The sequence below is a fragment of the Topomyia yanbarensis genome, chromosome 1, assembly GCF_030247195.1.
Source record: "Topomyia yanbarensis strain Yona2022 chromosome 1, ASM3024719v1, whole genome shotgun sequence".
NCBI classification, from domain to species: Eukaryota; Metazoa; Arthropoda; class Insecta; order Diptera; family Culicidae; genus Topomyia; species Topomyia yanbarensis.
In genome coordinates this window covers 200,887,524-200,900,116 of record NC_080670.1, presented here as the reverse complement: position 1 = coordinate 200,900,116, position 12,593 = coordinate 200,887,524, and the positions used below count along the sequence as shown (strand labels likewise).

Sequence of the window (12,593 nt, the reverse complement as noted above, 5' to 3'; positions counted from 1 at the left end):
AATTCAATAACCCACCATTGTTAGTGACACGTCGTCCACGAAACCCATGATTTTGGTTTTCTTGAGCAGCCGCAGTGTTAAGACCCTATCGTACATCACGTTCCAAAGAGCTGGACCGAAAATAGCGGCCTAAGGAACGCCCTTTAGACTCGCATTGACTCCTACTCTTCGTTCGTCTCGTACAGCAGCACTCTGCTCTGGAAGTGAAATATCGATCTCCTCTTCGCTTCAGGTGCCTTTTCAACACTCTCGAACACTGTCCGGATTGCCTCCACTGTCAATGCTCCTTTGCGGAATCTGAACTGCACCTTGGACACTCCGCGCTCGCCCTCCGTGTATTTAGGCAATTTGTTAATGATTATTCTTTCCAGAAGTTTTTCGTGTGTATACATATAGGCCTATATGAAGCCGGATCGCCCGGTAGCTTCCCTGGCTTTGGCAGCCACACCAGCTTATGTACCTGCCGATTTTCAGGAAACAACTTCATTTAGACACATATGCAGTATCATCCTGAACATGTCCGGATATACCAGGATCACGTTTGGTATTCCATCCAGACCGGCGGCTTTCTTTGATTTCAGTTGCTTGGATGCTTTTGCGAGCTCTTCGTTAGTCACTTGCCGTGATTGCTCCTTCTTCTTCACCGTATGGTGTCGGTGATCAGGTAGATGGATCGCACTTTGGGAGAGGCCCTCAATTGTGCTTACCCGCACACAATTCAGCTGGCTCTTCATTTTCGCCGTCACAACTCGGAAAGCGTCCCCGAGGGATTGGCGTCTACTTCTCGGCACAGCTCCTTGTGACAATCTGATTTGCTAAGCTTGATCTCCCGTTTTAAAGCGGTCCCTAGCTTGCCGAAACGCTGCCTTGCGCTCTTCTCTATCTGGTGACGATACTTTTCTCTGATCCCGCCACTGTATAGTGTATTGGCACTGTGTGGAACTCACGACTCACTTTCGTGCCTAACCACTAAAAGCACTCCTTACTCTTTTTTCGCTCTACTTCCCCATGGACCTACATCAAGGAATTACTTCGTGGAGGGCTCATTGTACTTTCCTCGCTCATCTTTCTTTCGCTCACGAGCTTTCCACAGCTATCTCAAAGTTTTGCTTGATCCATGAAATGTCTCGACCTTTAAACTATTTAACTCTCGACTCTTCTCTTGCTTTTCGTTTCCATCTATTACGTCCCCATCTGGTTCTCGTGTCAGCGAGCCGCTTAGCCAGTCGTTGGTTTTGCTGCTGATTTGCTTTGCCATTTGGTTCCTGTTTTTGTGAGACATTAAGCTCCCAGCTTTATTTCGATCTACTCGGATAGTCTCCGGCGGTGAACTCACCCTACTCCTACTGAGAGCTCCATGGCAGCAGAATTTCACCCAACACCGAAACCCGCTTTCTTCAGCCATTTAGAACCTAGCTTCATCGAGATATAGTGGGATATTATCCAGCAGTGAAACTACCCTACTCCGACTGAGAGCTCCCTGTCAGCGGAATTTCTCTTAGTACCGATGTTTATTTCGGGAGCCAATCAGCTCCCATTTTTGTCACGATTTAGTCGGATAGTTCACGGTGGTGAATTTACCCTACCGTGAATTCCCCGGCGGTAGATTGCTTCCGATACCGATGTTCGTTTCTGTGAGCCATTTAGTTAGCCGATCAACTCGATCTAGGTGCCGGCGGTGGATCCAACCTGCTCAGCGGGCAGGCAACGATCCACTGCTAGCTGTTCGACGTGATCTACTCGCTCGAATCTGCGGCGGTGGATCACAACACAAACATCCCGCTGAGGTGTCGAGGTCGGTCCGGCGGACTTTCGGTTGCGAGTCGATTGGGTGACCATACACATAGGTTTCCTAGGACATGTCCTGATTTTTCCAGGACATGTCCTAGGAAGTCAAGGAAAATGCTTGACTTGTCCTGGCTTTGTCTTGCAAGCCTAAAAAAATTTCTTTATTGAGTGTTCGCTTCATTCCCACTGGTTCAGATCACAGTTACGACCGTTCGTAACCATAACTTGGCCTCGATTGTCTTTTAATCCGGGACCGGAAGTATTCCCTTTGGTGGCTCTGAGAAGATACATCGACGTTTTGGTGACTCAGCTTCCGCTTGGGGCGGAACATTAATAACTATCGTGGAATAACTTCGTTGAATGCTCTCTCGAGCTGGTGATTATGGAGCCACAGTAGAGGCGAAGCAAGCAGTACCTTATCCACGATTAACATGGCTTCAGGCCTGGACGCTAAACAGCGACTAACCTGCCGAGTCTATCATCCTACACTACAGGGAGTATAGAATGTCGCGCTCGAACTGATATGTTTTCATATAACAATCGGTAAAATGGAGAAATTTGGAATCAATGTTAGTTTTGGCAGTTGTTTCGATCCTAGCTCACAGATCGATAGATACTGATTGTCATTGGAGACGGCCAGATACTTATTTTTACATTAGAGCGAAGGGAAGCTATTTGGGACCGTTGATGTTTTTGCTTTACTTCAATGACGTGAATTTAATGCTGAAAACTGGTTGCAAGGTAAGCGTGACCGCCACTCACTCCAGTTGGTGTGGGTTCAATCCCAGTCAAGGTTGTTGAGATTTTTCTGGGGTGGGTCTATATCTAGTCCAGATAGTTAAGTCACCTCTCTGGCGTCGGTGTTTGGGCTCGTAGCGGAAATAGGCCGACGAAAACAACTAGAACAAGCTCTCTAGCATTTTTCCAAAAGATCGCTTATAGCATCTCTGAAGAAAACGCTTCACTTTCTTTTCGTATTATTTATACGCAGGACATGTCAAGAGATCATGTGGACTTCCTCAACAGTAGAAACACCTTCCGATATCCTTTCCACAGGAATCGTCCCAATGCTCTCATCGCATTTCCCACAAATAACCTTATTGTTATAATGGAGATGTACAGGCTGACGAATCTTATCCAAGAGCAGATAATTAGGTAGAGCAGACCCTGCGAAGGTCACCCGATATGAGTCTGAGCTGACATAGTTTCTCTTCCCGTCAGCATGCTGACTGATGCTGAGTGCAATCGTTTGCAGTCCAGTATCTTCACTGGTTAAAAGCATGGGGTCATTAAAATAACCGTCCCTATGTTTCAGCAGATTCACGAAGCTCAAACTTGAATCGAAAACGGCACCATCTATTTCGACCTGGTTCGCTGGTACATAGACTCTGTACTATTTCGTAAAAGGCCCGTAGCCAGTAATATCATTTGCCTCCAACTATTTACCACCACCATAAGCTTATCGGTGCGAATTTACCGCTCCGTCAGGCCTCTATAAATCTTCAACAGATTTAAACCATTTTTGCCTTTGGTTCGGAAAAAGATCACAAAGGACCCTGTTGGGGAGCATGGATATAGATTCAGTCGGGGATTCGATTTTATTTCTATATGCACCTCACCTGGAGGCGATTCATTGTCAGGGGAGTCATTTTTACACGGGCCAAAAGCCATGTGCTGGATGAAAGAAGAGACGAGTATGGGGAAGGTAGTATAATAGTAATACTTGTTTAACGGTATCCAGCTGGTTCACAAAGCAAAGAGCCCCGCCGCTCGAAAAAAAAGGTTATTCATAAACACCCAAAAGAAAAAAAAATGCCAAAAACTCTAACAGGCGGAAATCACAAGTGATAACATTAAAAGCGGATAAGCAAATTTTGCACTATACGATGTAGCGTTACACCACAGACTAACTAACTAGTCTGTGGTTACACTGAACGGACTGGGAAGAGCGTCTAAGCGGTCTGAGAGTCACCTTACGAATGTAACTAACTATCGCCTTGATCAAACCAATAATTATTTAATATGTGCTAACTTTACTATAATGAAATAATAGTCTAGTTCCTGATCTCGCACAGACCAGAAGCTAAAACTACATACCGCTCGTTCGCTTCAAAGCAAACGAACAAATTTTACCAGCGTCGTTTCGTTACTTCTACATGTCAGTAACTGAAAAGCCTCGTTACCCCGACGGCGAGAGAGATGTGTGATTCAATCAAAAAAAGTGTGCCCACTAAGGGAATATACTGTCGTGATCAACTTTACGCAAACTTGAACAGTGCGCAAGGAGAAAAAACTGTTAAAAGTGAAAATAGACCTTGATCTCACGGTAGTGACCCACCTCCAACTACATCATACCAAAAATGTTGCACCGATTACGTTCAATATGCTATCCGATGCAGAAATCTTTATAGTGTTGAACAATATGCAACACGAAGTCGAAACCAACAACATTAAAACCAAAATCCCCTTATATATGGCCAAGGATTTAACCGAAATTCGCCTTTTGGCAGCGCGCATCAGCTCCGAGTTCATGTCGAAATACGGAGAAGTGACATGAAGGACAACTGGAGAAACTTTTTTCCGGAACTCTCAACATGGTTCATGTGGTTAGAATGCAGCTGTACCAACCTATTCCTGCCTAGTTGACCTTTGAATGCATATCTGGCCAACGTATCACCTATCTACGCTATGCGCATACTTTGGGTAGACGCCCAGGTGCCAGTTCTTCAACCAAACGGCACACTACGGCAATCCATGCGCCAAAACTGTTAAGGAAAATGTATCTACTACAACACACATTGTTAAACAGCATTTCACTGTTAAGCTACAGACAGCCGGTTAAACAATAACCCCAAGCCAACATCATGTACACCTAGCGAAGGAATAATAAAAAAAGAAGACGGTTACATCAAGATCACTCAGAAACACAAACCAACATGGAAAACAACCAACAGTGAAATCCAAAACTGCTCCAATGACAATGACACACGGACGTACACCTGAGCGAGAGAGAGGGCAGACTGAACAACCAACAAGCAGCTGACGGCAAAGAGAAAGATCATACGTAACAGCAAGCAGTGCGCCCAGGGTAGACAAACGCTATAATTTTAGTTTTTTTTGTTTGTATTCTATCAATCTGAAATGTATACTATTTCCGAAAAAGGTGAATGATCCTTGAGGTTAATAATTAAAAATCCGGCAGAATGAGAGGTTTGTCTTTTTGTCTGGAAGCTGCAAAAAACTCTGGCTGTGCCAAATAAATCTAGAATAATGACATTAGATTATAGAAAGGCTGAACATGCAGCGCGAATGCCGGAAAGCTAAAGTAAAGCCTAGAAAATCTACTGCCCAGCACCCCTGCCCAAGCCGCCTGCGTCGAAACCGGAGTACTTCCCTGCCGATGGGCACTGGCGGTAGCTGTCCTGAAACGAGCCGTTGGATTCCTAGAGAAAACATCTGGTGATGGATGTCACCTTCTACAGAAAGCCAAGGACATCTATACCACATTTACCAATACCCCTCTCCCTACAATCGCACAGCTGCATCGGGTTCGCAACCGCGCATGGCATGAGCGTGGCCCAAACTTAGACTGCAGCCTGGCTGTATCCGCCAGAGCAGGCGATCCTCCCAGTACTGTCAAAGCTAAATTCCTTCAAATGGTTGAACGCAAATACCCTAATCATCTGCACATTTACACTGACGGCTCGAAACTTAGCGAGGGCGTGGGGGCGGGTGTGAGCGGAATTGGAGAGGGCCTCACCCTTCGTCTACCCTCTGTTTGCTCAGTATTCTCCACAGAAGCAGCCGCCATCGCCATAGCCATAACCAAGAAACCTGAAGATACTCCGGCTGTGATTTTCTCCGATTCCCTCTCTGTCATCAAAGCACTGGAATCTGGGGAGTCCAAGCACACCTACGTTCAAGCCATAGAGCAATCTTGCGACCCGTTTACTACCATATGCTGGGTTCCCGGGCGGCACAGTGGAATTCGCGGTAACGAAGAGGCTGACCGTTTGGCCGCTCTCGGCCGCCATTCACGCGCTCTGTTTTCCAAAGAGGTCCCACCGTCTGATGTTATTAGGGAATTCAAGGCAAAAGTCTCCGAGCACTTTATCGCACACTGGAGGAATCTACGAGGCTACCCACAGAAGGTTAAAAAAGATCTCGCGAAGTGGGCAGACCGCGAAAGAGCACTGTCGCGCCTACGGGTAGTACACACGAAGATCACCCACACCCATACCATCACCCGCGTCGATCCCCCAGTGTGCCCGACCTGCAATACAAGAATCACGGTAGAGCACCTAATCCTTAACTGCCGGGAACTCCAAGACCTGCGACGACTCCATAATCTGCCTTCCTCGATTCGGGACACACTATCGAACAACTCAGCATAGGAAGAGACACTACTCGCATTCTTGAAAGATGCCAATATTTTTGAAGCTATCTAAAGTGGACCGAGAGCATACTGGCCTCAAACACACTACCTACCGCCATCACATGGCGGGCTGTCCGTGGCCCTCTATCAGCCACAACAAACTAGGCCATCTACCATCTTTCAGCGGGCCCTCTGCCACACCCAGACTGGATGATGGAGAGGTTCTTCCGCGGCCCTTTCAACCACAACCTGCCAACACATGTACCAATATTGCTCAGCGGGCCCTCCGCCACGCCCGGACCGGGCTCTAGGGAGGTTCTTCCGCGGCACCTGCGACTTCAATCTGCCAACCCATCTACCACCATCAATCAGCGGGCCCTCCGCCACACCCAGACCGGGTGCTGGGGAGGTTGTCACGAGGCCCTACCAGCGTATTATCGCCACCGAGTGCAATATCTAATCGAAGAACTCAAGGACTTTGTAAAACGCAATGTAATGACTCCTTTTTTTCTAGGCGAATGACCCTCAGTGGTTAAAGCCTTAATAAACATAATAATAATAATAATAATAATAAAGCCTAGAAGAGAATCTGGACAAGATCGTCGACGTTGGGGCAGGCTCAGGCGCACTAGGTGGATAGTCGAGGATGATAGACGTGGTTGTTCAAGGAGAATGGCGTCCTACGACCGAGTAACCTGGAGGTCTGAAACACATTCGACCATAATTCGGAGCACCCGGATTGTTCGGCCACGAAGATGATGATGATCGACTCCAATTCGGATAACTGATCTAGTTCTAGAGAAGGAGTGAGATTCGCGGTAGCAGTAACTTGTAACACCTTTTCGCAGAGATTGTTGTTGTTCTTTCGAACTTTGATGCCATGACGAACACGCGAAACCCTACCGACACTAAATGTCACGGTTCGATGATGGCAACTCACAATGGCGATAAAGTATGTGTCGACTGGTTAATTGAAGCCTTCATTTAAATTGTCAATAGCTGAGGACGCTGGGAAGTTGTGACGAGTTGAACGACCCTTTCACCACTTCTAAGAAACAATCGTAGCAATGTGAGCTCTGCTATAGATGCATACTAGCTTTATTGTTACGATAAATTAGAACACACTACCTACTAATTCTTAAATAAATTTGATTTTCTCTTCAACTTTGAGCATTGTGCCAAATATTTAATATCGCCTATAGTTCAGCAACGGACTAGGTCTAAAAATAATCCTAGTCCGATCGGCCAGATCATCGTCGAATCGACGAAACAATCCCCCGTCCCTTCGGTTGACCTGTGGATGATGCTGGTACCGATGATGATGATCGTAATCGTACTCCCTGGGATCATCATACACTGTGATGGGTGGCGAACGATGCGGCCCCGTTGTAAACATTGGCCGCGGTTCGTAGTAACTATGCCGCTGGAACAGATCGTCCGAATTGCGAACCGGAATCATTGGAGGTAGTCCGGGATAGAACTCAGCCCCGTACGAACCGAGCTGATGATCATGATCATCACGAAAATCGTCACGGTAGTCCTGGAGATTGCCTGTTGAAGGTTGAGAATGTTTGAATAATTCGTTTAGGAGGAGGACCTACCAGTTTACCTCGATCAGCTGTCGTTTGATGGTGGTAGTCACGAATTCCACGGAGTTCAGTTCCACCGTAGCGATCATCGTACCGATCTCGAAGATGATCATTTCGTAGCTCCTTACCGTACAGTTGATCGTTGTAATTGTTTCTCAAGTTTTGTCTGTTATCGAACACCTGTTTACCGCCGCGATCATCCGAATCCTCGTAGTAGGAAGTCTTACTTCCATTCTCATCTTTATGATAAGAGTTTGAAAAGCCGGATTTCACCTGTTTCCGATTGTGCGACTTATCCATCTCGAAGTTCTCCCCAGCCAACTGCTTCACCTTATCCACCGAACCACCCTTGGAAGAATCGGTGATCCTGTGACCGTTCAGCTGATTATCCAACGCATGATACCGAACGGCATCCGCTGCCGAGTTGATCTTACCACCCTCGTCGAACACATGATCCCGATTAAAATCGCGCAAATCCTTTCCTCCCTGACTCGTTGTCTTACCCGAACCACCCTTAACCAGTTTAGTTTCCGTTACGATGGCCGTACTGTAGGGATAACTGTTTGCGTACGGATACGCGGAAACCAGCTGTTGTAGTAGTACTAGTCCAACGAGGCACACGATCACTTTACTAGAACTCATGTCTTAGACCGAACCGAAATTGATTGACACCCGACACCGACGACGACGATGACTGGTCTCTGCTTGCAAGGTGCCGATCGTATTTATATACGGCGCGGCTTCCAACGACCGAGAGAGTGGTGGTCAATGATCCAGAAACGGCGAGTTCGATTCGTCTTCCCGCCTTCGAATCAATGGGCCAGTCAGTTTTAGCGCGTCGTCATCGTCACCGGACGTATTAGCCGCATTGTTGACGATTGGATGCGGTTGGTGTTTTGTTTCTTGTTTGGGACTTGAGACGGTACGGTTTTATGGGTTTTGGACAAGGTGTCATCACTGCAACGAAGATCCGTTTGGCATCCGGCGAAATCAAACGTAGGGCGGTTGGCAGTGTACAGTTACGCATCATTCGAGGTCAACCATCATAGTCTATGTCGTTCTATAGGAAATTTGGCAGTATGAGACAGAAGGGAGGCAGTCATAAGATCGCTACCGGTTTCTGCACTCTGTTTAGAAGGAGGCAGAGTTCCGCTTCGCTGATCACCATGCTACCGAGACTGATCGATTGGTTTGACTTCATTAGCCAAATTTTGAAGCAAGCTTCTCCAATCGCTTTGATTAGCGTTTGAATTCCTGGTAGTCCATCTTCATTCTATTTTTAACCTTTAAGTTCTACGAGATCACTAAATTTATTTTTTTTTTGTGACAAGCTGTAATATTACCGACTAAAAGAAGAAAACAAAATCTCCCAGAAGCAATATAATTTTATTCAGACAAAAAATCGATCAAGTTTGTGGACAATTTTTTCTTTCGTATAGCTAAAAATAAGGTTTTTAATGGTTGCTGCATCAATTTGTTGGAAAACCTCGCAGCTAACTGCTGTATCAAATACGCAAATCTAGCAGCTTCACCCGGGCGGGAGCTATTCTCCAGCTTTCTCATAATATTAGCAGAAGTAACAGCTCAAAGTGTTAAAACGTGGCTGTCGTTTTTTTTCGCGAACAATATCAACTGAACTGTGAACAATATAGAATCTCTTCTTTAAGTGAATAGAAGCGAATAAAAATCAAAAGCTTACTAGCAGCATGCTGCCCCGCCGCCGCCGCCGCCCCCTCCCTCTCTAATCGTCATCGTCCGGGTTCTGCACCAGAAAGTTAGCCGCCTGGTACTCGTTGCGCTCGCAGGCAATGTACGCCTGGATGACCAGATGTTCCGGATAGCCGAGCGCCTTCAGCCGATCGATCGCTTCCATGTCGGCCTGGCTCAGACTGTCCACCATGGCGGCGGCCGTCGTTTCCAGCTCCCGCGGAACGGCCGATCGTCCCTCCGGTCCGTCCGCTTCCTCATTGATCAGCGTTAAAAATTCCACCTGATTCTCCGAAATGATACGCATCAGCTCCGGATTGCTGGATTGGATTTTCTGAAGTAAATGCGGCAGCAGACTGGGATCTTCCTGCAGAAGGCGTTTCATCTCCAGGAAGGTCGGATGGCCTCGCAGGAATGCTAACCTGCTTTCCTGGGTGGACCCAAGCAAACCGGTGTTGCCGGTTGAAGCAGAACCACCACCACCGCCGCCACCACCACCACTGCTTCCGCCCAACGAACTGGTAGCTATTTCCGACAGCAGATACTCAACCGCACGATCTGGATTGTTGTCGCAAATTTCCAGCGCAATGCGTGCTTCCTCCTCCGAGTATCCCATTTCTACGAATCAAAATCATTTAGTTTCCCAATCAAACCAAAAATCCAACAAATCACCTGTTATCCGTTGAATCTTAATCTGAAGGTCATCCTGCTGAGGCTCGTCCGGTTTCTTCACCTCCTTCGGCTTTTCCTCTTCCTGCTTGGATTTCTCTGCCGCTGGCGGAGCAGCCGCCGGAACCGTCACTTCACTGGCTTCATTTTTCGCAGCAGCAGCTGCTGACGATGACGATGCCGGTGCAGCTGCACTGGTTGCCGCCGCCGCCGTTGCTGGTTCTGCCGGAGCGGTCGTAGGTTTTTTGTTCATAACCACAACAAACTTTTTGTCATCCAAATTGTACTGGCTGAGCGGATGCTCGTCTTCCATGATCTTGCCGAGATAGATGAGCCGCTGCCGTTCCACCGGGTAGTCCTGTTTGCTTTCCTGGAAGAACTTTTCCTTCAGCGTTCGGACGGTGTCCCGTTCGACGTCCACCTCGATGTGAAACGCCTCCTGCTTCAGTGTTTTGATGGTGATTTTCATTGCGCTGCGGGGCCTGCCTCTCACCGATGTTCGACCAGGATTACAATAGCACTAGATTGTCTAATTTAATCGACCGTCAACTATCGAAGGGCGGAAAACTTACCTTTCAGAGGAAAACTATTCCGGGGGCGCTCGTTAAAACGCAATTTTTGTTTCGTTTTTTTGGGGATCAGAATTTGCACTCGCAAATGATTTTCATAATTTCCAATATGACAGTTCTGATAGCTGGCAAACGAAGAATGCTGATTGTGCTGGCAAAGTGGTGCTGTCTTGCTCTGGCGTACGGTCTGCAAAGGCAAATCAGGGGTTGCTTGCTTGACTCTTCGCGCAATCAGTCCATTTGGTGACGTTTGGTGTTGTGTGAGCGAGGGAAAGGAAACCGTGCTTATTGACGTCACAATCAGACGTTTTAAATGTTTGGGGGATCACAGAAATTATTCAGAACGCGAAATATTCAGAAAAAATTTGATGCGAAAAAACAAAAACATCTCTTGGAGAGCTCAGGTAAAATTTATTCCTCAGTCGCTAATAGGGTGACCAATCTACTTTCTGCTAATTCCTCCTAATTCGTTCGGTTTTATGAAGGCATTTACAAATTTGCATTGTTTTTTTAACACTCAACATCTTTAGTTTATCTCTAATTGCTAAATTAATCAAATTTCACAGCTTAAAATGAGTAAGAAAACTATTTATACAGTCGTGATTTACTGGTTGGGCCACACCCTTTGTCCAACTAACGAATTTGATTCGCTAGTTGGACCGAAACTGTATCTGCTCACATCTCTAATTATTGTCAGTTTGATTGTCAAAGTGAATTAGACACGAGACTTTGACATTCAGATGCTTTTTAGTTGGGCAGTGGTCCAACTAAAAACGGTCCAGTTAAAAAGTGATCAATCAGCGAATCGCGACTGTAATTCAACGGTTGCCAAGAGGAAGCAGCACCCGAATAAAATTTTACAATAACATTTACCTTACAAACAATTATAAAACAATAAATATTACTGTTTCAACATTGTTCGTTACAGAGTTATGGCTGTAGATTTACAATATTTTTTTCAGTCTATGGAGTATGAATTGTAGCACAGATAACAGACATTTAGGCTCGATTTGAATCGTGTGTAAATACCCGCTACTGAAATTCCGAATATATCAGACGACTTAAACACGTTTGGCAAACGTTTGTAGATGGCGCAGTGATCGATACAATGCAGTTAGAGTGCAGCTGTCAAACACGTGTAGCAAACAGTTGCGCAGATGGCAATAGTGAAACACGGATTTCCAACGTATATCAATTTGAAAGTTTACACAGGTTTTTGAAGAAATTTTGTTCTAGCCTAAACGTCTGTTATCTGTGATTGTAGTTTGTAGTTTTGAATGGTTCCTTTAGAAAGTTTTTCCAAAATGTTAGAAAATGATTGCTACCAATTTATTTTGTGCACTGCTAGATTTATTTTCTTACTTAAGAATAACAGGGCAATCCGCCTGAAAGCTGACAGTATCTGGAATAGCAGGTTTCGATGATCTTTCGCTTCGGCCAACAGTTCCTTGGGTGCCTTGAAACGACGACGATGACAGCGACGTCTTCTAAACTCACGGATTTCGTGTGGATGAGCCACTTTGTCCTTCGGGTAACCTCCAGCATTGTAGTCTATCAACCAGCGCTTCTAGAATTGACTAGGGCTTGTGATGCGTGTGAATCACGTTTCAACACGAGACCGATGTCGCCGTTTAAGGTGAATGACTTCGTTCCATTCGAGAAATCTAGTGGGAAATGGCTCGGAGTAAGCGCAGGGTCCGAAGAGTTTGCTGCGTTCTCTATCTCGATAAGAGGGTTACGGAGTACTTCATGAGTCGGTTTCTTAGTCGGGCAGACAGAGGCAAGAATCTTCTAAACGATGCGGTGAGACGTTCGCAACTGCCACCCATGTGCGGCGAACTCTGCCATCATCGTCTATTGGTTCATAGTGGATTCTGCATCCCGTAGTTCTCCGCT

The 12,593-nt window shown here is 46.2% G+C and overlaps 2 protein-coding genes across 3 annotated transcripts; both read right to left on the bottom strand.

Annotated features, from left to right (window-relative positions):
• Positions 1-7,300: 7,300 nt before the first annotated feature.
• LOC131687736 (uncharacterized) lies at positions 7,301-8,395 on the bottom strand. Its single transcript, XM_058971829.1, has 2 exons — positions 7,773-8,395; positions 7,301-7,714 (listed from the first exon to the last, which is right to left on the bottom strand). Exons 1-2 carry the CDS (start codon positions 8,392-8,394, stop codon positions 7,350-7,352), a joined length of 987 nt encoding a protein of 328 aa, XP_058827812.1. The 5' UTR covers position 8,395; the 3' UTR covers positions 7,301-7,349.
• Positions 8,396-9,119: 724 nt separating this feature from the next.
• On the bottom strand, positions 9,120-10,859 carry LOC131687721 (UV excision repair protein RAD23 homolog B). Of its 2 annotated transcripts, XM_058971824.1 has the most exons (4): positions 10,701-10,859; positions 10,132-10,648; positions 9,452-10,077; positions 9,120-9,389 (listed from the first exon to the last, which is right to left on the bottom strand). In XM_058971824.1, the coding sequence occupies exons 2-3, from the start codon at positions 10,595-10,597 to the stop codon at positions 9,494-9,496; spliced, it is 1,050 nt and encodes a 349-aa protein (XP_058827807.1). In that variant the 5' UTR covers positions 10,598-10,648; positions 10,701-10,859; the 3' UTR covers positions 9,120-9,389; positions 9,452-9,493. The 2 variants fall into 2 exon arrangements, with proteins under 2 accessions (XP_058827807.1, XP_058827801.1); XM_058971818.1 differs by having other exon boundaries at positions 9,120-10,077.
• Positions 10,860-12,593: the final 1,734 nt, after the last annotated feature.